The 23,846-nt window shown below is 39.3% G+C and overlaps 1 protein-coding gene across 1 annotated transcript in view; it reads right to left on the reverse strand.

Annotated features, from left to right (window-relative positions):
- Positions 1-1,025: 1,025 nt before the first annotated feature.
- The window catches only part of LOC147637438 (uncharacterized), a 48,466-nt gene continuing 25,645 nt past the window's right edge, over positions 1,026-23,846 (reverse strand). The window contains exons 5-6 of the mRNA XM_086798880.1: positions 1,462-1,613; positions 1,026-1,221 (exon numbers count right to left, since the gene is read on the reverse strand). Of these exons, the coding sequence (XP_086655006.1) occupies positions 1,200-1,221; positions 1,462-1,613 (174 nt within the window). The 3' untranslated portion in view covers positions 1,026-1,199. The remainder of the gene's footprint in view (positions 1,222-1,461; positions 1,614-23,846) is intronic.

Below are 23,846 nucleotides of genomic sequence, written 5' to 3' on the forward strand. Positions count from 1 at the left end.
ACATAAATACATGCTTGTATACGTACATACATATAGACATATGCGTGGAATGCTCGTGCGCGCATGCACACACACATAAATGTATTTGACTTATAGTAGGAGTGTAAGATTGTGATCTAATAGTATATAAAATTTTGTAAATATAGTCACGATAATGTTGGTACCAGCCCCTCATAGTGATAAAGAAACGTTTTTAAAAATGAGGCATTTGAATGCATAATAAATCAAAGCGGACACATCATGAATGATGTTATACATTACACTTAACTAGGTTTTTTTCTATTCTTGGAAAATATGTTTAATTTATAACATAAGTGTGAAATTGACTTACTTTACCTAGTTAGAGAGGATACCTCCAAATTCTTGAGTATGTGGAATTACATTTGCTGTATTTACTTGAAGCTGAACCTCCCCTATCTGCTTATGTATAATAGTGTGATGATGAATAGCTTATAAAATGAAGAAATGGTTATCATTCAAGCTTATACGTTATGTTCTACAATTCAAACAAAAAAAACTTTTTACAATCAAAGTTTCTAGATTCTCCTACAAATAGTTCAATTGAAATATTTTGAAAAAAAACACATAAATTTTTAAAAAGTTTTCTTGTGTAATAATGTGTATTCTTTTAAATTTTGTCAACTTTTACATTCATCCCTTTAATATGATAATGAATTGAGGGATTTATTAGAAGATTCAAGATCCTACTACATTAATGCAATAACTTTTTGCAATTTGAAATGCATATTGTTCTAAAACTCTCCAACTCGCATAGTTATTCCCTCAAATATCATTTAGTTAGAAGAACCCACTACATAAATATAATAAATGTTTTAAACTACCATGAAAAATGTGGCATCATTTACATGTAACGTATATTAAGGGGAAAAGCTCACATATTGCGTGATATACTCTCTCTCTCTCTCTCTCTCTCTCTCTCTCTCTCTCTCTCTCTCTCTCTCTCTCTCTCTCTCTCTCTCTCTCTCTCTCTCTCTTCTTTTAGTTACAAATCATATGTGCTTAGATGCTATTACTCCACTATCTTAAAAGAGTTAGTTTATTCAAATGACCATTTCTACAATTATTTCATTTTTTATCATCCATAGAAAATGATGCTTTTATTTTGTCTTGGATAAAGAAATTATTGCTAGCACCCTTTCCTAGTGTCAAAAGCTTCAATTCCAAGGTGCATCATGATATTAGTAAGAAAAAGTCGCCAACCTACATAAAACTTTATGTTCAGTGTTGAAATTTTTTTTAGCAATCAAAGATGAGTGTAATCTATAAATATGAGTGTAAAAGAGAGGTGAATGAGAATAATATATAAATATGAGTGTAAAACAGAGGTGAATGAGAATAATCTATCATGTAGATACATTATTATGGTGTAAAACCAAAACAGTAATTTGATATTTTGAGAGCTTCAAATAGTTTATTGAAAATATGGTCTAGAAATTTTACCCAAGCTCCAAAGAAACAGCCAAATCGTTTATGCTTTGAGGTGTCTTCTTGGAAGCGAAAGTATTTGGAAATTTCTCCATAAAGTTGCACTCCATCACTCTGCTACTCATAAAACTTGATGAACTATTTATTCTTGTCTCGGCTTCTGCAATCTGATTTTTTTGTTTAGAAGTTAATGTACACACACTATGCTCTACTCTTTGTGTTGCTAATTATTGTGCTACTAATAAAACTTGACAAGCTATTTGACTCAACTTCTCTAATACAATTTCTAACTTCATCACAATTAATGTACACACATTATGCTCTATTCCTTATGCTGCTAATTGTTGTAAGTGACATATATGCCAACAATACGTTAATAAGCAATTTTCTTATGCACATTTTTTTCCTACAAGAAAATATGTAGTATATAAGAAACAATGTATGCAGTTATGTGTGGAGAGACAAAGATAGCAACACACACACAAATGCATCAAGTAAATAGGGATATAGAGAAGCATGATGCTTGAAGTAGATTGATGAGAGTGAGTTAAGTAGACGTGTACTGACATGAAAGGTCACTTACACTCACTCTCATAAAGAGGGTGTATGCACGCTTTTATGAGGAGTGAGTGTACTAACATGATAAGGTCACTTACACACTCACTTATAAGAGTGTGTACACATGCTCAGGGAAAAAAAACTCCTAATGAGGAAAAACATTCCTGGATCCATTATTAATATGTTTCCTCACATTAACATCACTACCATAAGAACGTGTATAGAATCCCCAATCCATTATTAATCTATACATCCACACATTACTACCATATGAATGGGTATAAAATCCTCCTGACGGCGGTGATGATGTGAACATGTATAGGGATCACATGGCTGATCAATCTCCAAATGGAAATAAGCCTAAAAAATTGTGAAAATATTTTACCTTCTCTTGTGAGAGAGCCTTCGTGAATATATATCTGCCACATTCTCATGTATAGAGACATAATAAAGGATATTCTCTCTTGTAAATTGACAAAATGATAATGTACCTTAATGTGATTTTTGTGGGAGCATGAAACATTCCTTGTAATGGCCAATGAACTTTGGCTATCAGTGAGAAGATGGAGGTGGGGGACTACCGTCCCACCACCAATACTAAGATATGCCAAAAGGAATCTAAGTCATACCTTGGGGGGGTTCACCTAAAAATATGTAAGTATAGCATGCGAGTTCAAATGAAGGGGTTTTTTAATTCAAAATATTGAGGTAAATTTACAGAAACACATTTACATAAGGGTTTTTTTTAATCGATTAAAAAAAACCTGTAAATCTATAAAGAAAAAGGGGTCATTTTATTCACAAGAAATTCATAGGTAAGGGGTTTTTTTAACACCCCTTGAACACACTTGGATTTCTTAGGATTTCTTAGTAGTGCACCCCCCGAGAGTCATACACACTCCACCGTCGCTATAAAAGATACCAAAAGGCATCTAAGCATACACACTCCATAATCACTATAAAAGATTCCATGTACTTAATGTCACAGCTTGAAGCGGTCTTTGTTGGCTACTTCTTCTTGAGACATAATATACATGAATCATCATAATGAAGTAAAAGCTAATAGTGGACACTCCTGTGTTGTAACATCGAGCATAATCAAAGTTATTGAAAGCATATCATCCCTCTTAGGATAGAATAGACCAAGGAACTAAGTGTCATCTAAGTATCAAAAACTCACTTGGCAACCTGCAAATGCTTACTTGCAAGGCTATGCATAAACCTGCTTGCACTAGGAGACCCCAAACTAAATGTTTGGCCTCATATTACATAGATAGATAAGGCACCAAATAGTTTGCTAATAAAGTGATACATCAAATGGTTCACCTGCATCCTAGACATTTAGCCTCCCCCCTATCTCTAGCGGTGTAGCAACATGCTTATAGTCTTCAAGACCAAACTTTGTAAGCCATCTCTATATATACTTTCATTGCAACATCACAATACCATCATCATGTTGTATATAAACTATATATCCAAATAATAATGCAAAGACACCAAATCCGTCATCTCAAATGACACATGTAATTTAGCCTTGAAGGCTGAAATTTTGTTTAAGGCTATAAAACGCTTTATTTAACCTGCTCTCATCTCTTAGATAGACTATTACAAAAACTATTTTCAATTAAGTACGCATTTATCTTCTCATATCGTGCTCTAGGAGCATTCTTAAGGCCACATAAAACTTTTCTTAACCTGCATACTTTAGATTTCTATCCCTTCACAAAAAAACCAAGAGGGCAAGATGCATAAGTTCCTCTTAATGCAAATCACCATTTAAGAAGGCATGCTTGATATCCAACTAATGTACATTCCATAAATGATGCATTGCCAATGCAATAATACACTATTTAAGAAGGCATTCTTGATATCCAACTAATGTACATTCCATAAATGATGCATTGCCAATGCAATAATACACCGGATGGATACATTAGATTGTAGTCATGTGCAATGTGGGAAAAAGTGTGAGATTCCTCCTCAGTCGTGAATAATGTATAAGCTTTTACCTCAATCCCCTATAATCATCCCCTAATTCAGAATGCAAGAAAAATATTGTTTTCTCTTGTTTTAGCCTAGAAAGAGAAAATATTCTAGAGAGAGATAATTTAGAATTGAGATATTTTTGGATATAAAACTCCTCCTAACATCTAAGATAAATTCCCCTAAAACATAAATTCAAAATAAACTTTCTAATGTGCATTAGGAATTAATTGAATATGTGTATTAAAGGCCTTAGCCTAACGTCCACATTTTTGGATAAAGATCCAAATAAGGTTCTAGAGGGCCAATAGGATTAATCCAAGTGTTGGGATGAGATAAATACAAAGAATAAAATAAAATAACCCAAAAATGAGTAAATGCTCCACGAGAGGCTGACGCTGCTTCTGTCATCGCCAGTGCCCCGAAGAGGGGGCGGGGGTCTCACAGCTGCTGGTATTAGAGCGTTGTTGAAGGCTTAAGAAGGAAAAATGAATTTTATAAAAAACTTAGAAAGAGAATTTACATATTGTTTTTTCATTCCTTAAGCTTCATTAATCAATGAATCAAATTTTATAGATGGAAGTTTCATGTTTATCTGGTATTCCCGATCTCACTCCATCTCAGGATATGACTGCTTTCGCCTTTGAGCATATCATTTCCTCTGTTATGTCTCAAGCAGCAGAGCAAGGCTCGTGAAACATTTTGAGGAGTTGTATTTTCACGACCCAGCGTAGAGACGTCAGTGTATGTGGTATTCAGGGTAGTATGTCCACACCTCTTGTAGCCAGGGCCTGATGCTGAGAGAGAATATCTCTTTAGCTATGGTCCTGTTGAGGTTAAAGGTGGTCCATGGTGTTATCCTATATCACCCCACACCTCGATATTTTAGACTTTCTTGTCATATTTATAGACTTCTTAGCTGTTTTATTCTAAGAAGTAAGATTGTAGCACCTTTAGCAGTAAGGGAACAATTGTACCGCGGCATGTCTGTAGCCCAGTATCGCTGTCTCATCCATTTTCCGCGGAGGTTTTGATATTCTGGAGCTAGGATGCTCTATGTACATATTGTAACCTTTATTTAAATAAAGAAATGTTTTGTGGAAAATTTCCAGTTATATAAGTGATTTGTCTATTAGATGACAAGTTGAAGAAGTAAGATCTATCCCTCAGACGTATGTCGTAAATCTCTAATAAGATCAATTATCTTATTTAAGTAATTATTTACAAACCTCTTAAGTCTTAGAATCTCGATGACGAAATTAAATAAAAATTTAACAATGTATCATTTTTGGTAGAATCATGAGACGCGCGAACCGTGGGGCCAACAACCAGATCCTCTCACAGATGAGGAAGAGCTTGACCTCGATGTTTGCAAATTCCCTTCAAGGGGGCTAAGGGGAGAACTTGGGTGAGGCTGTGGAGTAGTGGATCGAAGCAATGGAAGAATACTTTGATGTCACCGGATACAATGAGAAGAGTAAAATGGCTCTTGCAAGGCTAAAGATAGTCGAAACAATAGCGACAGTGGCATGGAGAAATCATTATGAGACAAACTAGCTGGATAGGAACACCCAAACTACCTAGAATGATCTCAAAACTTACTTAAGGAAGAGATTTTGTCCTCCTGGATTTTTGGAAACTAAGATGAATGAATTCTTGGAGTTGACTCAGGGGAGCAGAACTATTGAAGAGTATCACTAGGCGTTCACTCTTCTCCTCAAATACTCGCCACCGCTGGACAAAGAGCAACTCATGGCTAGGTTCATTCGAGGAATGAACAAACCTTTCGACACCCTGGTCAAGAATGCCAAGCCAGTTTCCATGGCTGAAGCAGTAAGGATGGCGAAGGACTTCGCCAAGGCCTTTATTGTTAAGGTCCTGCCAAAGCCAATTCCCTCATCCTTCAAATGATTCCAGACACCGGGAAGTTCTTCCAACCTTCTGCCCTCCAAAGAGACACCAAGATCCCAATCACAATCAGGAGACGAGAAATTTTAGGAATGAAGGAAGACCTTTTCCTTAAAGCTCTTTTCTAGGAACTCTAGCTCTTTCTAGAATGCAGAGGAAAGAGCTTCGAAGTGAAAACAAGTGTTTCAGTTGTCAAGGGTTTGGGCATCAGCTCAAGGATTGCCCAACTTCTTCTTTGGGCCAAGGGAACCAAGGTCCCAGAGTTCAGAGACTGACTCCTTCTTCATATTAGTCTAATCAGGGTCCCCCTTGCAAAAACCAAGGCAACCCCAGAAGAGTCCTAGCTCAGCCTGCAACCTCAATGCAAAGTAGCCTTAGAACTCCATCCCAAAGAGAGTTCCACCTCAGACTGCAGCAGCAGCTAGAGCGTCACAATAGCTGAGAAAGTGGAGGAAGAAAAAGGACTGATCTATGTCGCCACCATTGAGCATCAAGGGCCAAATCATCAATTCTCAGTCCTCGAGACTCCAGCAGAGTACAAGGGTAAGCAATTCAAGCTTTTGATTGATTCAGGAAGTACACATTCTTTTATTTCCCCAGGATGTCTGTGTAAGTTAGTCCTAAATCAAAAAATAGGGAAACCTATGCAAGCGAAATTGGCCAGTGGAAAGATTCTTTTCACCTAGCTTGAGACAGACCATATTCAGTTTAATCTAGATGGGAATATAATAGATTGCTAGTTCAGAGTCCTACCATTGGGAATCTATGATGGAATGCTTGGAATGGATTGGCTCCATAAGAATCAGGTTGACATTCATTGTCACAATGGAACCATCTCCTTGACCTTCACATAAATAAAGTTCAAGGAATTGGAATTTCTGGATCCCCAGTGCTGTAGTTAGTCAAAGCTTCTAAATTGTTAAAGGGACTCAGAAAGAGGCAAGCTGTCTATGTAGTTAAGATGAATCCAGTAGACATAAAATTCAAGGCTAAGGAACCAGAGTGGTTAAGTGAGTATGCCGATGTGTTCCTTGAAGAACTGACTCAGATGCCTCTGACTCGTGAAGTAGATCATGAGACAGAGTTAACCCCTGGAGCTCAGCCACCAGTAGCCCAACATGCATACAAAATGCCAGTTCCAGAAGCCATATAACTTAAGGAGCAGTTAAGATAACTGCTAGAGTAAGGATTCATAAGACCTAGTGTTTCACCTTGGGGTGCGCCCGTTCTCTTTCAGAAAAAGAAGGAACAATAAATCAGCTAACAATTAAAAATAAGTATCATATCCCTAGGATCGATGAACTTCTAGATTGGTTAAGTGTGGAACCCAAATGTTCACGAGGATAGATCTCAAATCCGGGTATTACCAGATTAGAATCAAGGAACAAGACATTCCAAAGACACCTTTCAATACTCGCTATGGCCATTTGGATTGACTAATGCCCCACAGCGACGTTTAACCATCTCATGATGCACGACATTCTCAGAGAATACTTGGATGATTTTGTTCTTGTTTTCTTTGATGAGATCCTGGTATACTCTAAGAATGTAGCTGATCATCAAGATCATGTGCGCAAGGTCCTGGAAATCCTTAGGAATAACCAACTCTTTGCAAAGAAGAGCAAGTGCACTTTCTCTGCTGACCATGAAGAATACTTGGGATTCATAGTGTGAAAAGACGGGATTTCTCATGACCCGCTAAAATCCAAGCAGTTGTGGAGTGGTCAGAGCCCAAAACAGTGAAAGAATCAAAGGATTCTTGGGATTAACTGGATGGTATAGAATCTTTATACCCAAGTATGCTCAGATAGCATCCCTTTTGACTAAAACCTTCTCAAGAAGAGCACCCTACTTCCGTGAACTGCTATGTGTCAGAGTGCTTTTGATAAGCTGAAGACTGCTTTAGTAACCAACCCTATCCTAAAATTGCCAGACTTTTCCTTACCCTCTGAGGTAGTGACACATGCCAGTGGTTTTTCCCTAGGTGGTGCACTTATGCAGGAAGGTCATGCAATAGCCTATGAATCCAGAAAGCTCAGAACGCATGAGAGAAATTATGCCATCCATGACTTGGAGTTACTCTCAGTAGTATATGCCCTAAAGTTGTGGAGACATTATCTCTTGGGACAGAGATTCACCTTGATGAGACAGATCATCAAAGTCTGAAGTGGATCTTCACCCAAGGGGATCTCAACATGCATCAAAGAAGGTGGATGCAGACCCTGTAGGAATTTGACTTTGAGATAAAGTACCGACCAGGGAAAGAAAATGTGCTAGCCGATGCGCTCAATAGGAAAGCCTCCTCTCTTGCAATAACATTGGTGTCAAATCCATTGATCAGTGAAGCAAGAGAGAAAATCATGCAAGATAGATTCTTTGCCCCCATTGCTACCCTACTAATGTAGGAAAGCAAGACTCCTCAAGAACTGAGTCGAGTTCTTGGGTACAAAATGGACGAAGGATGAATGTATTATAATAATTAGCTATGCATTCCTAATGAGGAGGAAACAAAGAGAAAAATTCTGAGGGAAGCCCATGATAGCCCAATAGATGGACATCCAGGGTTCATAAAGACCTTAGACATGTCTGTAAAGAAGAGCTTCTTCTAGCCAGGACTCAAAAGGGATGTACTCAATCATGTATGTCAGTGCTTAACATGTCAAAGAGTCAAGGCAAAAAGGGTTAAAATGCCAGGTAAGCTGCATCCCTTAGACATTTCACAGATGAAGTGGAAATGTATCAATATGGATTTTGTTACTAGATTACCATCAGCGCAATCAGGTTACAACTCCATTTTTGTGGTAGTTGGCAGATTGACCAAGGTTGCCCATCTGATTCTAGTAAAAGAAACCTACTCTGTAGTGGATATTGCCAGAGTCTTCCTCAAGGAGATTTTCAGACTGCATGGCTTACCCAGAAGAATAGTAAGCGACATAGATTCTAAGTTCACATCAAGGTTCTAGACTGCATTCTTGGAAGCAGTAGGAACTTCTTTAGATCTCAGTACAACTTATCATCTAGAGACAGATGGTCAGACTAAAAGAGTAATCCAGGTAATTGAAGATATTCTTTGGTCATGCTGTGAGCGAAGAGAGCCCAAAAAAGTGGCTAAGCTACTTACATCTAGTGGAGTTTTCTTACAATGCCTCTTATCACTGAAGTATCGGGATGAGTCCATTCAAAGCTCTGTACGGACAAGATTGCCTCCCAACATTAACATGGTCCGACCCATTGATCAAGGTCGAAATATCCAGACAGAAGCTTGATGATATGGAGCAGAAAGTGCAGGTAATCCGCAAAGATATTAAGCTTGCCCAGGATAGACAAAAGCAGTATGCTAACAAGAAGAGATTGTAGAGAGTGTTTGAAGAAGCAGATATGGTTTTCATTCATGTACGACGCAAGAGAAGTTCTTTATCTCTAGGGAAGTACAAAAAGCTGTCTCCAAGATACTGTGGGCCGTACGTCATCACTAGAAAATAGGAGATCTAGCTTATGAACTTCTTCTGTGTCTCCCCATCTCAAGGTACATAATGTATTCCATGTTAGTTTACTTAAAAAGTATGTACCCACCAGCCCAAGTCACGTGCTTGATGATGAACAGTTGATTTCTTCGACTCAAGGCCAAATGGTACTCCAATCGCAAGAAATCCTTTAGGTTCAGGAGAAGGTTCTCAGGAGCAGAGTCCTCAAAGAATTTCTGGTCAAGTGGAAGTTCTACCCATTAGAGGACACCACTTGGGAGAAAGAAGAGGAGTTAGTAAAAGATTACCCCCACTTTGCGAGATGAGGGCATCTCGCATTTTTCAAGTGGGAGAGGATGTGAGATTCCTCCTTAGCCTCTGAATAATGTATAAGCTTTTACCTCAATGAACCCTTAGATTCCCGCCTTGAAGCAATGAGGCCAAGCACATTACAAGATGCTCTCATACGAAAGCCTGTCGAGGTCTTGACTAGCCTCGGTATGGTTGAAATGGTGCGCTTCCGATACGATGGGCGAGGACCGACGAAGCGATCCTTGAGTAAAGTGCTAGGACACTTAAGTAGGATCTTAGAGGGTTCTGACCAGGTGATGCACAGGCTCGCGGTTGTTAGGACACCCATGCGTATGCCGAGGAAGATATGGATGGACTGGAAAGGAATTATCTATGTGAACTGGAATTCAAGATTGGACCTCGTTGGTTGACTAGCTGATCTCTTTAACGGAGAGTCCGGATAATATTTTTGTAAAACAATGGACTGGATATTTTGGAGGATTATGATCACTAATACTATGGTTTCATTAAAAGATTGCTTTAAAGACAGCCGAATCTGTGAAAAAGGTAATTGGGTGTGTAAGTGGTGTGACTACCTTGAATTTTGCTTGAAGCGTCGGCTAGGCCTGGGAACTCTTTTCCTTGGTACGAGGACAAAACATAACCAAATTTTTATATAAAGGGATCCCACCAATACAGTGGTTGGGCGGTTGGCCAACCCATGGGCCAGTTGGGGTTAGGTTGGATCGGTGGATTCCTGCAATACATTCAGATACATCAAGTTACGCTAGTTAGAATAAGTCCGTAGAAGATTCTTGTTATGTGGGAAAGAATCAGCGGGCTGTGCCTCGCCTAAGGGGGGAAAAAGCGGTGATTCTATGAACCAAGTGCAAGTCTCTTCCTTGATCTGGCCATGTGACCTACGGGCTCGATCGGATCATATTGGATAGCTAAGGCCTTGACCCGTTAGATAAATCTCCCATTAGATGATTTTCTTGGTGGAATCGCTCGTGCCTTTCGGGCGAGGGAAGTTTTTCTAGGTTTGGTTTCGAAGGAACCGTCGGGCTAGTCTCTTGTCCGGATATTCGTGGGTGAGGCTCCGAGTGGGAAGCCCTACCCCGCGTGAGCGGCTGGCCATGCTGCTTCCGCCTCCAGCGCCCCGGAGGGGGCGGGGGTCTCACAAAAAAGATGACATCATAATCCATGCCCTTATCCTAAGCATAACCTTTTCAATAGGCCTTGCCTTATAATACTCAATGCTACCATCAACTTTACACTTAGGCTTATAATCCCACTTGAATATACCAATGGAATTTTCACCATAAGAAAACTTTGCTAAATATCAACTATCATTTTTAAGGATTGAGTTGTTCTTATCCTTAAATGACACCAATGATTATTTTTGTGTGCTTTCAGAAAGGAAATAGGTCCTCTTCATTGCATATAATGGTAATGAGAGGATGATCCACAAAAGAATAAGATGCATGATGATGAGAACCTACACATGTCCTACTAGGCAAAGGAGTAGCTAATTTGCTAGCCCTCAATGCCTACACCAGCCTTTTTAACATATGCTAAGATGCCTTGTGACTCATCCACAAATGCCTCATCCATGTTCCGGTATGTGGAGTGAAATAATTTCAGTTGGTTTCAGGTAGTATGCGCTAATTTGCAGCACCTTGTTTGTTTATTCATTTTCTCCATATATGGATTGCAGTGTATCAAAGATGTCCTATGAACATACATTTTTTTGTTTTTTAAAATAAAAGCATAGGTTAGAAGTGATTTCTCAACAAATATAACATCTCTACCATTAGGAGAAATTTGGGCTCAAATTGGTCCCTTTATAGATTGCTACACATTCTCTCTTTGAAAAACTGGGCTCATGGTGAATTTTTTGCAAATGGACTCAGAAGTGAGCAGAGTTTGGGCATTTTGAATCTACTCTTTGAGACCTTTCCAATGACATATAGAATGATGGGACATTTTGCATATTCAAGAAGTCCCCAAATCCTTAAAGGGCCCAATTTGAGTCTCAGTTTTCCCTAATGTCACCAAAATCTACCTTGTGGAGTCTATACCCTCTACCTTTTCTAAGTTGTGCTATTCCATAAAAATGCATTTTACCACCTAATCACCTAGCTTATTGTGTCGTTTTAGGGCACAACAACTATCAAATTTTGTGTGAACAAAGTTAGCATGCCATAGCTCCAAGTCGCTCATAGCATGTGTGATAAAGCATTATATGCCAATCTCTCATACATGTCGACCACCTGTAAAGCTCATGGCTTAGATTCCAAGATACTACAATGTGTCTCCATTACTCTAATCATGAATTGTACACCTGCCCCATCAACAAATCTAACCACTAGGCCTTGATCTCTCAAGTGATTGAGATTAACACCAAGTTCTTTTTAATACTTAGCACAAACAATATTTTTGAGAGAGTAATTGTCCCACCATTTGCAATCGTGGTAGTGGGCACAACATTGCCAACTCCTTTCATTGGATATGAGAAGTTGTTTGGACATGTGGTTGTGAGCCCTTGAGGAGCAACCATAAGGTAGGAAAACAAACCACACTGAGAAGTAATGTGCTTTCTAGAAACACTATCAAAATGCTAGACCAGTTGATCTATGAATGACATGTATGCAGCATCATGGGATAGAAGGGTTAGAACTATAGTGCACACTGAATGCCCTATCATCCTATGTATAGTTTGCAGAGTCTTTATCTAACCCAACCAAAAGAGTAGCTCAAAGAGGTGAGGGAAAGAGTAAATGATGGAGGAAAGAGACGAGAAATTTATTTGATACCAATTTTTGGAGTGGAGACAAAGCTAGCAACACACATACATATTAGATGCACACAGAGATGTAGCAAGCAAGTAAAGATATAGAGAAGCATAACACTCAAAGTGGATTGATGAGAATGAGTGACAAGAGGGGTTATATAATACATTCACTTGTACACACTCACTTATAAGAGTGTGTACACACACGTGGGAGGAAAAAACTCCTAAGGAGAGAAAAAGTGCCTAGGTCCATTATTAGCCTATGTCTACACATCTTTGGAAAATAAATGGCTATAATAGTTAACATGTTCATGTATGATAGAATACACTTAATGTTTTGAGAAATAATATTTTTGAGTGCTTTTCTTGACAAGTATGCACTTTGGAATTTTAAAATAAATTGGATGAGAACTTGTAGAACATAATACACAAAATGTTTTAAAAAATGATTTTTCTTTGACAAATATGCACTTTGAAATTTTAAAATTAATTAGATGAGAATCTATAGAACATAATATTTTTTTAAAAAAAATATTTTATTGTATTAATTTTAATATACATATTTGACCAAGTAAAACACATAGTCTTAGTATCTAAGCAAGACAATCAAATAAGAGTGTAACAATTTTTGTAGAAATCATGAGATGTTTCCACTTGAATGAGGAATTTATGAGTTTCTTACAAGGATAAAATGTACAAAATGCAAGATTTTATATTTTTTCCTTTTTCTTGTTAACTTGACTGATGGTCAAGATAAATAATTCACCAATCAATTGTGAATGATCAGGATAAATCATTCACTAGCGATACATGCATGGGTTTCATTTTTTCCTTTAATTTCTTGTTAGCTTTAGTGATGAGTGGGGGCAGGAAGACAATCAATTGTGAATGATAAAGATAAATCATTCACTAGTGGTACAAAATTCTTATCACAAGATTTTAGATTTTTTCCTTTTCCTTGTTAACTTGAGTGATGAGTGGTAGGAAGACAATCAATTGTGAATGATCAAGATAAATCATTCACTAGTGGCACATGCATAGGTTTCATTCTCATGTTAGATAGATTGAGTCATATGATGGATAAGGTAGGTCAAAACCTCAAACATTTCAAATGATACATTGCACAAGTTCTACTTGTACGTTATGTACAAATTAATACACAAACTAAAATGAACACATGTTTTTCAACTTGTACATCAAAATGTTTTACCAATACATGCATACCTTTGATCAATACATTAAGTTGCTACATGGGTATGCATAGATTTTTTACTCATATGTCGAACAACTAGAAGTGTGTATGGAAAACTCAATTGTATACGTATGATTGCATTCAAAGCCTAGTTTTTACTTTTTTTTGAGATTTAGAGTGCCTTCCAAGCTAGACTTAGTCCTATGTTACCAACCCATGCACCTCACACACTATTTTATGGAATGCTAGTGGTTATGTATCACCTTTACCAATCTCTCCAATTTGAAACCCATGCTATAGTAGAAATATTGAGATTGGCTGAAGAAATATGAAGGGGGGAATGGTATAGATCTTTGAAATAATTTAGTCTCACTTTATATGGAAGAGAAAGTGAATAGTATAGATCATTAAAGTTGAAAAAATAGGAAGATCGGATGGTAAGAGAAGATGGATGAGAAAGAAGGACATCATCAAATCAAGTGCTCTACTGGCTAAACTAAAGAGTAAGTTACATGGTGATCAATGTCAAGATTCAAGGCAATAGTTTTCCCCAAGTCTACGGAACATTTGGTAAATTAAATTATTTAACTAAGGTTAGAGCACTTAGTCTCACTTCAAATGGAAGAGCAAGTGAATGGTACAGAGCATTTAGTCTCACTTCAGATGGAAAAGAAAGTGAATGATATAGATCTTTGAAAGCTAAAGAAATAGGAAGGGGGGTGGTAAGAGAATTTGGATGAGGATCTGTAAGAAGTCATCAAATTAAGTCAGGTCAAGTGGCTTAACTAAAGAGTAAGTTACATGGTGATCAAGATCCAAGGCAATAGTGTGAAATGTTTTCCCAAGTATGGTAATTTAAATGATTTGGCTAAGGTTAGAGCATTTAGCCTCACTTCATATGGAAGATCAAGTGAATGGTATAAATTTTTGAAAGCTCATGAAATGATTCCTTTGAAATATTAAAATGAGCTTTTATAGTTAAATTTAGACTACACCATCAAAGAAGCACAAGACAAGCAAGGGGGAGTTTTACTCTTATCCAGGGAATGCACTGATAGAATAGTTGAAGGGGGTACACGACAAAAAATATCATAGTGGGAAAGAAAAAGAGCTTTGGAGTTACGCTTCATTCCCCTCAATGATTTGATAAATTTCTAAGCAATTGTGGATGTACAGGCTAACAAGTTGCTATAATGTTAAAAAATGGCCTAATGCAAATGAGAGACACATTGCCATGGGCGGGTGTTCATTTGTAGAGGGTTATTCACTATGTCTCCATATAAAACCCCACCACCAAATAAGGGATAGTCAAGGATGATGAAAATCAAAAAGTGCCAATAAAACGTAGAATGTGGACATGGTGGAAATTGCTTTGAATCTCCTAGTCCTTTATAAGAAAATCAAGATTACAAAGCCAACAAAGAAGGATCAACAAAACTTGGAGTGACTAAATGCTATAGCTAAAAGGGGTTTGAGTTTAATGATATAGAGCAACAATACACTATGGTACCAATTAGAGCTCTACATTTGAAGCCAGTTATGCAACATAAATATGGCTCATAAGGTCATCCCATCAACTAGGTAGACTTTTTACCAAGGGATCAACATAGCCTACACAAACCATTAACATAAGATCCAAAACCGGCAAGTCCTAACAAAGGTAGTATAGCTTGCACTTAAGAAAGAATTAATTTTCTAGAGGAGAGTCCATAGTTAAAGATACCATGTGGAGAGTCAAGAAATTTGCAAAATACAAGGGCACTCACAGATCAACTACCTCTTATGGAAGCCTCTTGTGGAGGCTTCCACAAAAACAAGGGAGCTTATAGATCACCTGCCTCTTATGAAAGCCTCTTGTGGAGGTTTACAAGACAAATAGGGAGAAGACACTAAGAGCTACAATGATCAAGCCAACATAACATTGAATAAGTGCCTATAGATGATGATGTGGATGTCTTGGAAGTGCACATAAAGTAGCACCTCACTAAACCATTGGCACAAGTAGAGAAGCAGTATAAGAACCACCACCACGAGAGCTAGTACCATAGCCACAACCTACACCACTACCAATACCACCACAACAGTGCAAGATGGAGGCCCACTCAATACTTGGAGTAGACAACAAGGGTGTAGGTCACCATCCTAGAATATCAAAGGGAAAATCTCACCATGGAAGCTTAAGCCATAGGCATCAAGGTATTGTATTATCTCATAAAGGTATCAAAAGGTTCCTTTATAACCAAATGAGCCGTTATCTAAATGCTTGGACCATTTCACACTCACTTATTATGCCCATGCCCATTAACCTAGGCCCCCCAAAGCCCAACTTATGAACATGTCCACATGAGTCCATGGCCTCTAGGTCACATTACAAACCATCCCCACCTAAATATGTTTTATCCTCAAAACATTCTTCTACTTCATTATTAGTATGAGGATGTCCACTATATACACATGTGGATGTACCATGTAACAAAATTATCCCAAAACTGTCCAAGAGAGCATAGCCATGCTTAAGGGCTTGCAAATATCATGTGATGCTCCCCAAACAACCACCAAAACATAGAAATATATAATATACACTCCCCATGAAGTGCATATGTGAATAGCATCCCAATTGAGCATTAAATTGGCCTCCAAACAGTGAATCACAAAAAATTACAACAAGCATATTCACTATTACATGGCTCAATTCTCCCCATCCGATGCATTCAATAAGTGCTCATATCCTTCCAACATGTGGGCGGGATGCCATGTTGCTTCATCTCGAGGTATTCCCTTCTATTTAACAAGTTATTCACGCAAAGAATAGTTGCAAAGTACCTTTTCCCTCATGCCCAACACTCTCTCAGGAATATATTCCACCAAGCCATCCTCATTCCTAGGAGGTAGGTCATCCAAGACTTGTATTTACAATCCAATATATGCCTTCACAATGAGATACATGAAACACATTACGTATCTTTGTAGTGGATGAAAGTAGCGATTGATAGGCCACTTCACTAACTCTTCTCACCACTTTGTATGGACCATAGAAATGGTGTGCAACCATTGTGTGTCTTTGGAATCCTCAAGAATACATAATCCCCCTCCTTGAATTCCAATGGTCTTAGATGTGCATATTCATAATGCTTCATCTTCTCTTGAGACCTCTTGAGCTTCTCTTTGCATGCTTGCAAGAGATCTTGCATTCTTTCCACTTCATTCTTTGCATTGGGATTCACTTGGTCATTCTTGAATGCTGCAATTGGCACATCTACCTTATACCCATACCTAGCCTCAAAAGGAGACATTCCAATGCTCACATGGTAAGTGATCCCGCACACACCCATTCACTTGCATATTTCAACATCTCCCCTCAAGTGAATAACTCTAGCACACCTGCTAGGACCCTATACCAAGTTTCCCTCTTACTTGGTAGCCTGTGACTAGTGCCTTAAGTCCCTAACTCATAGTCCTTGACACTCTCTCTCTCTATGTGTCCAAGGCTAATACAAGTGCCCGTGACCTTGACTAAAGTGCTCATACATACATCTACCACATGACCTACATCATCGATGGCTCAGAGGTGGTTTTACTCTATTGGGGCAGGTTACATTGGGTTCTGGGGTTTCTCTCTCTTTCTCAATGTTCTCATATTCTCCCTTGTCCACACTCTTCAGAAGCACTGCTAATGCCTCGTCACCTTCTACCTTCTTCCCAATGGCTACCAGTTGTTGCTTAATGCTTTTGTATTTGTTCAAGTGTGTGGTTAGAGGTTTACTTTCCTTAATGTCAAGTTTGTAGAATTGCATTAGTAGATTTATCTTTGAATTTTTTGTTTGAGTGCCAAATAATTTGTTAAGTTCATCCCATGCATCTTTACCTCATTATGTATCCCTACAATGTGGTGAATGATTTTATCATTTAAGCTAAGTGTAATGAGCCCTAATGCTTTCTCATTCCTGATCTTCCACTCATTCTCCCCAATCTCCTCTAGGCATTCATCTCTTTCATCAACTAGCCCCCACAGATTCTTCCTCATGAGCAAATACATGGTCTTTGTTTGCCATGTATGGAACTCCTCCCTGTTAAATTTATCTATTTCTTGTGTAGTGCTCATGGTGATGTGAAGGGGGTCTTACCTCTTAATCCAATTCAAGATTCAAGGGTAGTGTCTACCCTTTTACAACTCAAATCTGGTGTTAAATGACGATTACAACAGATTTACAAGCATGAATACACGAAAAATTACATAAAGCCAAGGGTAATTGATTTGTACTAAATGATTGGGATATCAAACCATCTCCAAATTACAATCTAAAGTCATAGAGATCTGTATCAGATATGCAATGGTAAATTTGAACCATCAATTGCACCAAAATATAGAGATTAGTGCTAATTAATCATTGATTAGTGAAATAATCACCTGTTTTGTGTGCAAAAAATAGAGTGTACGGGGAGGCCATATCTGGTGCCTTAGAGTTCAAATGAGCTCAAATCTTTTCAAAGGCATCAATAGCAGTTAGTCTAGTAGAGGATCAAGCCAAGAACCAAAAGATTTGACCAAACATTGAATGCTTAATCTGTGTTTTACCAAAGTCCCTGTTGTTGCAGATTTGATGCAGAGCTTGATGCTACTTCTCCTTGAGGAATTTCTCAAATCTGACATCATGAGCATGTTCAAATCATCCAAAAACCCCTAGGGCTAAGAGGAATTAGATTCATTCACCTTGTAGGAGTGTAGATCTATGTTTTTCTTCCAAAAAAGGTGCCTGCAAATCGGCGATTCCCGCTTTCTCCTAGCGTCGATTTTACAAATTGATGCATTGGTCTGAAGCATAGGGGTTGTAGCTAGATAAGGCTAAGATATTTTAGCCTCTTGTTAAGGCTCGAGGGAGAGGGAGCTTCTCCACTAGCTAGGGGTGCACAGGATGGTTGAAAAAAAGACTAAAAAGAGGTTTAAATCTTAATCATAATTAGCAAGGTAATTAGGCTCAAAAAATAGATGAAGGCTCTGATACCAAGTTGAAATGCAAGAAAGAGTGGGCTATGGTGGATCAAATGCAAGAATCAACATGGTTAACATGAGGTGATTAAGATGAGATTAGTGCACAATTAATCTAATAGCTTAATGTAGGCATGGATACTCAAAAACCAGCAATTTCTCATTAGGCCAATGCCTCAATTTATAGGTTTTACATCTACAAGATACCAAGAATCTAATCCCACTGATTTTTGATTCATGCCACCTCCCCTACATCTGGGGCACCTTTTCCTAGAATCTTTCCACACCCCTATATTCACTCATGCTACCCTTGATTCTCTCATCAGTAGTAGATTCCTCTCACCTTTTCACTGTTACCCACTTAATTATAGACTCCCTTTTACACTCTTGCTAAGGGCTTGTTCCCACACCACACACATCCATTCACTTGCATATTTCAACAGGATGATGATTTGGTGAGTGTCTGTCTGAATGGGCTTGGCAAAGAGTACAAGCCATTCAAGACTTCCATTGTAGTTAGGGAGAATATTCCTAACTTTTAGGACTTGATATCTATGCTGATCATAGAAGAAAAGACTTTAGGTGAGGATTCTTCTTCACAAAGCAAGAACACATCGGAACAGGGCTTTTACTCTAATGCAGGTAGAGACAGAGGTAGAGGCCATGGTCGAGGCCAAGGTAGTGGCCGACAAGAAAATCAAAATTGTGGACAACAACAGTCCAATGATTCACAGCAGCAATTATACATAGGTGGAAGAGGCCATTCTAGAGGCATGGGGAGCCCAAGAGGCCGAGGTGGTTGGCAAATAAATCAAAATGCAAATAGCATAAAGTGCTATTACTGTGGGCAGACCAGGACACATGGCAAAGAACTACTACAAAAAGTAGAATGACATTAAAAGTGGGAAGTTGCAATAAGGCAACTATGCATCATCTAGCAAACATGGAGGTGATGACAGAAGTGAACAACTATTCATGATGCAGCACATGCCTAGTTCCATAACAGGGGATGTGTCAGGATCTCAAGATATATGGTATGTGGATTCTGGCACCTCTAACCACATGACCAGTCATGCTGCTGAGTGGTTTAAAGATATGCAAAAAATGAAAAAACCAGGTTATGTAGAAACAGGTGATGATACTGCATATCCCATTGCACATGTTGGTAAAGTGCCATTGTCTATGAAGGATGGAAAAATGAAGTACTTGGCTGATGTACTTCATGTTCCGAATATTACAAAGAACCTGGTTTTTGTTGGATAGATGGTTGATCAGCGTCTGCAAGTGAGGTTTAATCCTTAAGGATGTTTTATGGAAAACTTCAAAAATAAGTGTCGCTGGTTTACAAAGGGTAACAAAAATGGCAGAATGTTTACTTTGGATGTGAACATGTCTGAGATAAAGACAACCATGTTTGCACAGTGTCATTGTAGATATTGACATATGGCACGTCATGTGAATGTACAATGACTGAAGTCTATGCAAGCCCAAAATATTGTTGCAGGTTTTCCAAAGTTTAAGGTTGACGGTATGCATAAGGTATGTGAAGCATGCCAAACATGCTTTCCCACATGAAAAGCATGTCAGTGTGCAAGGCCATTGGATGTCATACATTCAAATGTATGGGGACCGACCAAGACTGCAACAATTGTAGGTTGCAGGTACTATGTTACATTCGTTGATGACCACATTAGGAAAGTGTGGGTTTATTTCATGAAGGAGAAAAGTGAGGTGTTTGCTCACTTTCAGAGATTTAAAGCCTTGGTCAAGAAGGAAAAAAGCATGCAAATAAAATGCCTAAGATCAGATGGTGGGGGAGAATATTTCTCCAATGAGTTCAATGATTTACTGAGAAAGCAGGGAATCAAGAGGCAGCTTAGGTACAGGTACACTTTGCAACAGAATGGTGTTACAAAAAGGAAAACAAGCACATTGTAGAAGTGGCACGTGCCTTGATGGGGCTGAAAAGAATATGACACATTACTTTTGGGCAGAAGCAGTAATAACTGTTGTGTACATTATGAACAGGACACCCATTGCAGCTGTCCATGGTATGACACCTAAACAAAAGTTTACAAACATAAGATCGGATGTGTCTCACTTGAAAGTGATTGGGTGTATTGCATATGTACATGTTCTTGATGAAGTGAGAACAAAGTTTGATCCAAAGGCAGAGAAATGCATCTTCATTGGTTATGCTATGGAGTAAAAAGGTTATACATGCTATAACCCTACCACTTGTGAGATGCGAGTAAGCAGAGATGTTGTCTTCAATATGAGATGAGTAGCTAGTATGTACTAGTAGTGAAGGCAACAGAAGATGCAGATATAAGAAGTGCTGATGTTGCATCACATGTAGAGCAGCAATCACAGGTGCTGAGTGGACCTGGGGAATCCTTGACCAGTGGATCCAATGTTAGCCCATGGTCAGGCAGGTTGAGGAATGATGCAGGTACACATGTATCACGAAAAGGGAAGGAAAAGGTAGATCAATCTTTTATGCCTAATCTGTCAGCAGCTCACTCATATGTGGATGGTGACTCTAGTGGCTCTGAGCAAAGCCTTCATGAGGACCTTGGCATTCCGTCTATAGTTACTCCTGGTGTAAGGAGAACCAAGGCTATTTTGAGGACACCTGGCAGTGATCCAGGTGCACACAGGTCTACGAGGGTTAGAATACTTCCAATGAAGATTTTGAGGAGTGGCTCAACAAGATAAACTTATACTTTGATATGAACCCTAGAAGTGAGAAGGCTATGGTTTACTTGGCAACGTTGCATTTAGAAAGGTATGCACATGCTTGGTGGAGGCATTTACAATATCTAGCTTATGAAGTTACCACATGGAATGCTTTCAAGGATGAAATGAGAGACACCTTCATCTCTCAATTGCATCAAGACAATCTTATGTGTGAATGGGATGACTTGCAACAAAGTCTTGCAACAAAGTCAAAGTAGTGTCGGCAACTATACCCATAAGTTCATGAAGTTTATGCTACATGTGAATGGGTGTAGTGAAGAATTCGAGAAGACAAAATACATCAAGGGTTGGAGGACCAACATTGGTGTGGAATCTACTCTTATTTGCAACAAGAGTAGCCACCAATTCTTTTGAAGAGGGAAAGGTCAAAAACTAATGAATTATCAATAAATTCACTGTTTTTGGCTCTGGGGTGGAGTAGAGCAACAGTGCATAAAACACTATTAAGCTTCTACAAAGGGGGAGGCTTCTATTTTTGGGTTAGTTTAGCTTACTTTTTGGAACAAGACTTGAATTGGGAGAGAGGAGAGATGAAATATCTCAATATTTGAGAATTTAACACTCCACCACACATGTGAAATAGGCGCCTCCTTCATGAGGGGGAATCCCCACTCTGAGGTGTCAAAAAATCTTTTTTTTAGTATTTCCTTTGGTCCTTAGTCCACTCTTCATCTTATGTGAGTATTTACTTGTAACGTACCCATCTTCACTAATAAAGAAATGTCCATGTAATTATGAGTTTTTTTGGTATAAATATCAATGATTTTATTATTTGAGTCATTTATACTTAGAATCTTCCAATTCTGAGCCCAAATTTGGAATCTGCGCGTGATTTTACCCTAATATAGGATTTTACAGCATCCAAAACGGACACCGGATCAAGCCTATACGCTAATTTCAATCATTTTAGTTAAAAAACGGCGACCTTTAAACCTTAATAAATGCACGACCGCACATCCGATTGACGAACGGTCTGAACCCCTGCGACCAGGAGAACCTCCCGGACAAAAAAAATTTTCACCCCCCGGGGCGGTCCGGCACGCAAATCGAGACGGGCGTCCCAAATTTGGGTACCCTGTCCCAAAATTTGGTCCGTACACACTTACTAGGGTGCCCGTACAATGGCCGCCCAAGAACCAAAGGACGGCCGCCCACTGTATGGTCCACGCGTACCCTTACACCCAGACCAGATAAGGTACATGCGTACCACTCCTTTCCCAGACAACCGACACCGTAACTTTCCCCTAGACCCATGCAGGCCACTGATCCATAGCCTTTGAAGGTACACCGTCCTTTCGTCCTTGCTTTGCGCAGCGCCCGCACCCTCACCCCTCAGCTATATAAACCCCCGGGGTGCTCCTCAGTCGGCACGCATTTCTGTGTAGCGTATGCCCTGTTGTGCCGCCGTCTGTACCGCTGCCCGTCCCTGTGTAGCGTACTTGCTGCAAGTACAGCCGCCCATGCAGCCACCCTTCTCACACCCCCTCATTTGGCTCTTTTCAGATAAGCCAATTTTCCTCCACCCTCCTCTTGCTAAAGGGCCACTGTCCTTAACTCTTCTCCCTCTCCCCCCCCCTCCCCGTGTGAATAGACTTACAGAGAGGCTTGCAGCAACCCCTCCCAGCCCTCTTCACGTTTTTGCCTTTGCCCTTAAGGACATCTCACAATCCCCCCCCCCATTTGCGTAGACTTTAGTAAGGGTTTTTTGACTCAAGCGAGGGTTCGTGCGCCATATTCTTTTGCTCATACGGTGAGCAAACGAGCTCGGAATTCAGATCCGACTGAAGCGTTTCGATCGCAACAGCGAGCTCTACAAGGCGACGCCTAAGATGGCCTCATCTCGGAGACGATAAAATATTGCCTCAAGAGGAGCACGTAACAACGAGATGGGGGAAGATGCGCCCAATGCGGCTCCAGTCCTCCCTTTTCAAGCCCCTCAAGGAAACGGTGGCCAGGTTAGCTTGGTTAATTTTCAAAAGAAGAGATTTTTTCTTAAATTAGTATTAATGAATGGTGTCTTTTTCTTTTAAAATGAGGACATAAAAATTATATGAAGTTACGAATTATGTGATGTTGTATTCGATAAATTGCGTTGAAATTGTTATCTTCATGAATTGTGAATGCTATATTTAGTAAATTGCATTGAAGTTGTTATCTTTAGAATTCACGATTTTTTTTGGCTTCAACGCTAACTCCGTTCCGTGCTTGTGTAGCCGGGCGGCGTCGTTAGCAAAGCTCGGGAATGGCCCAAGGTGTCCCTCATACCTTTGGGAGAATAAGGATCGCCGATTGAGGCGAGAGATTATGAGGCTGCCTAGTTCTGAGGGCCCAGGCTAGTGCGGTAAATAAGCCCACCCTAGTGTGCAGACATCCCTCTGAGGGACGAGAGGATCGAGCGATGGAGCCTGAGAGGGCGACAGGCCGGCTTGAGTCCTCGCCAGCGGCCGACGATGAGGTGTATGG

This window comes from Cibotium barometz, chromosome 6 (genome assembly GCF_041138505.1).
Source record: "Cibotium barometz isolate CiBa-2024 chromosome 6, ASM4113850v1, whole genome shotgun sequence".
In the NCBI taxonomy this organism is placed as follows: Eukaryota; Viridiplantae; Streptophyta; class Polypodiopsida; order Cyatheales; family Cibotiaceae; genus Cibotium; species Cibotium barometz.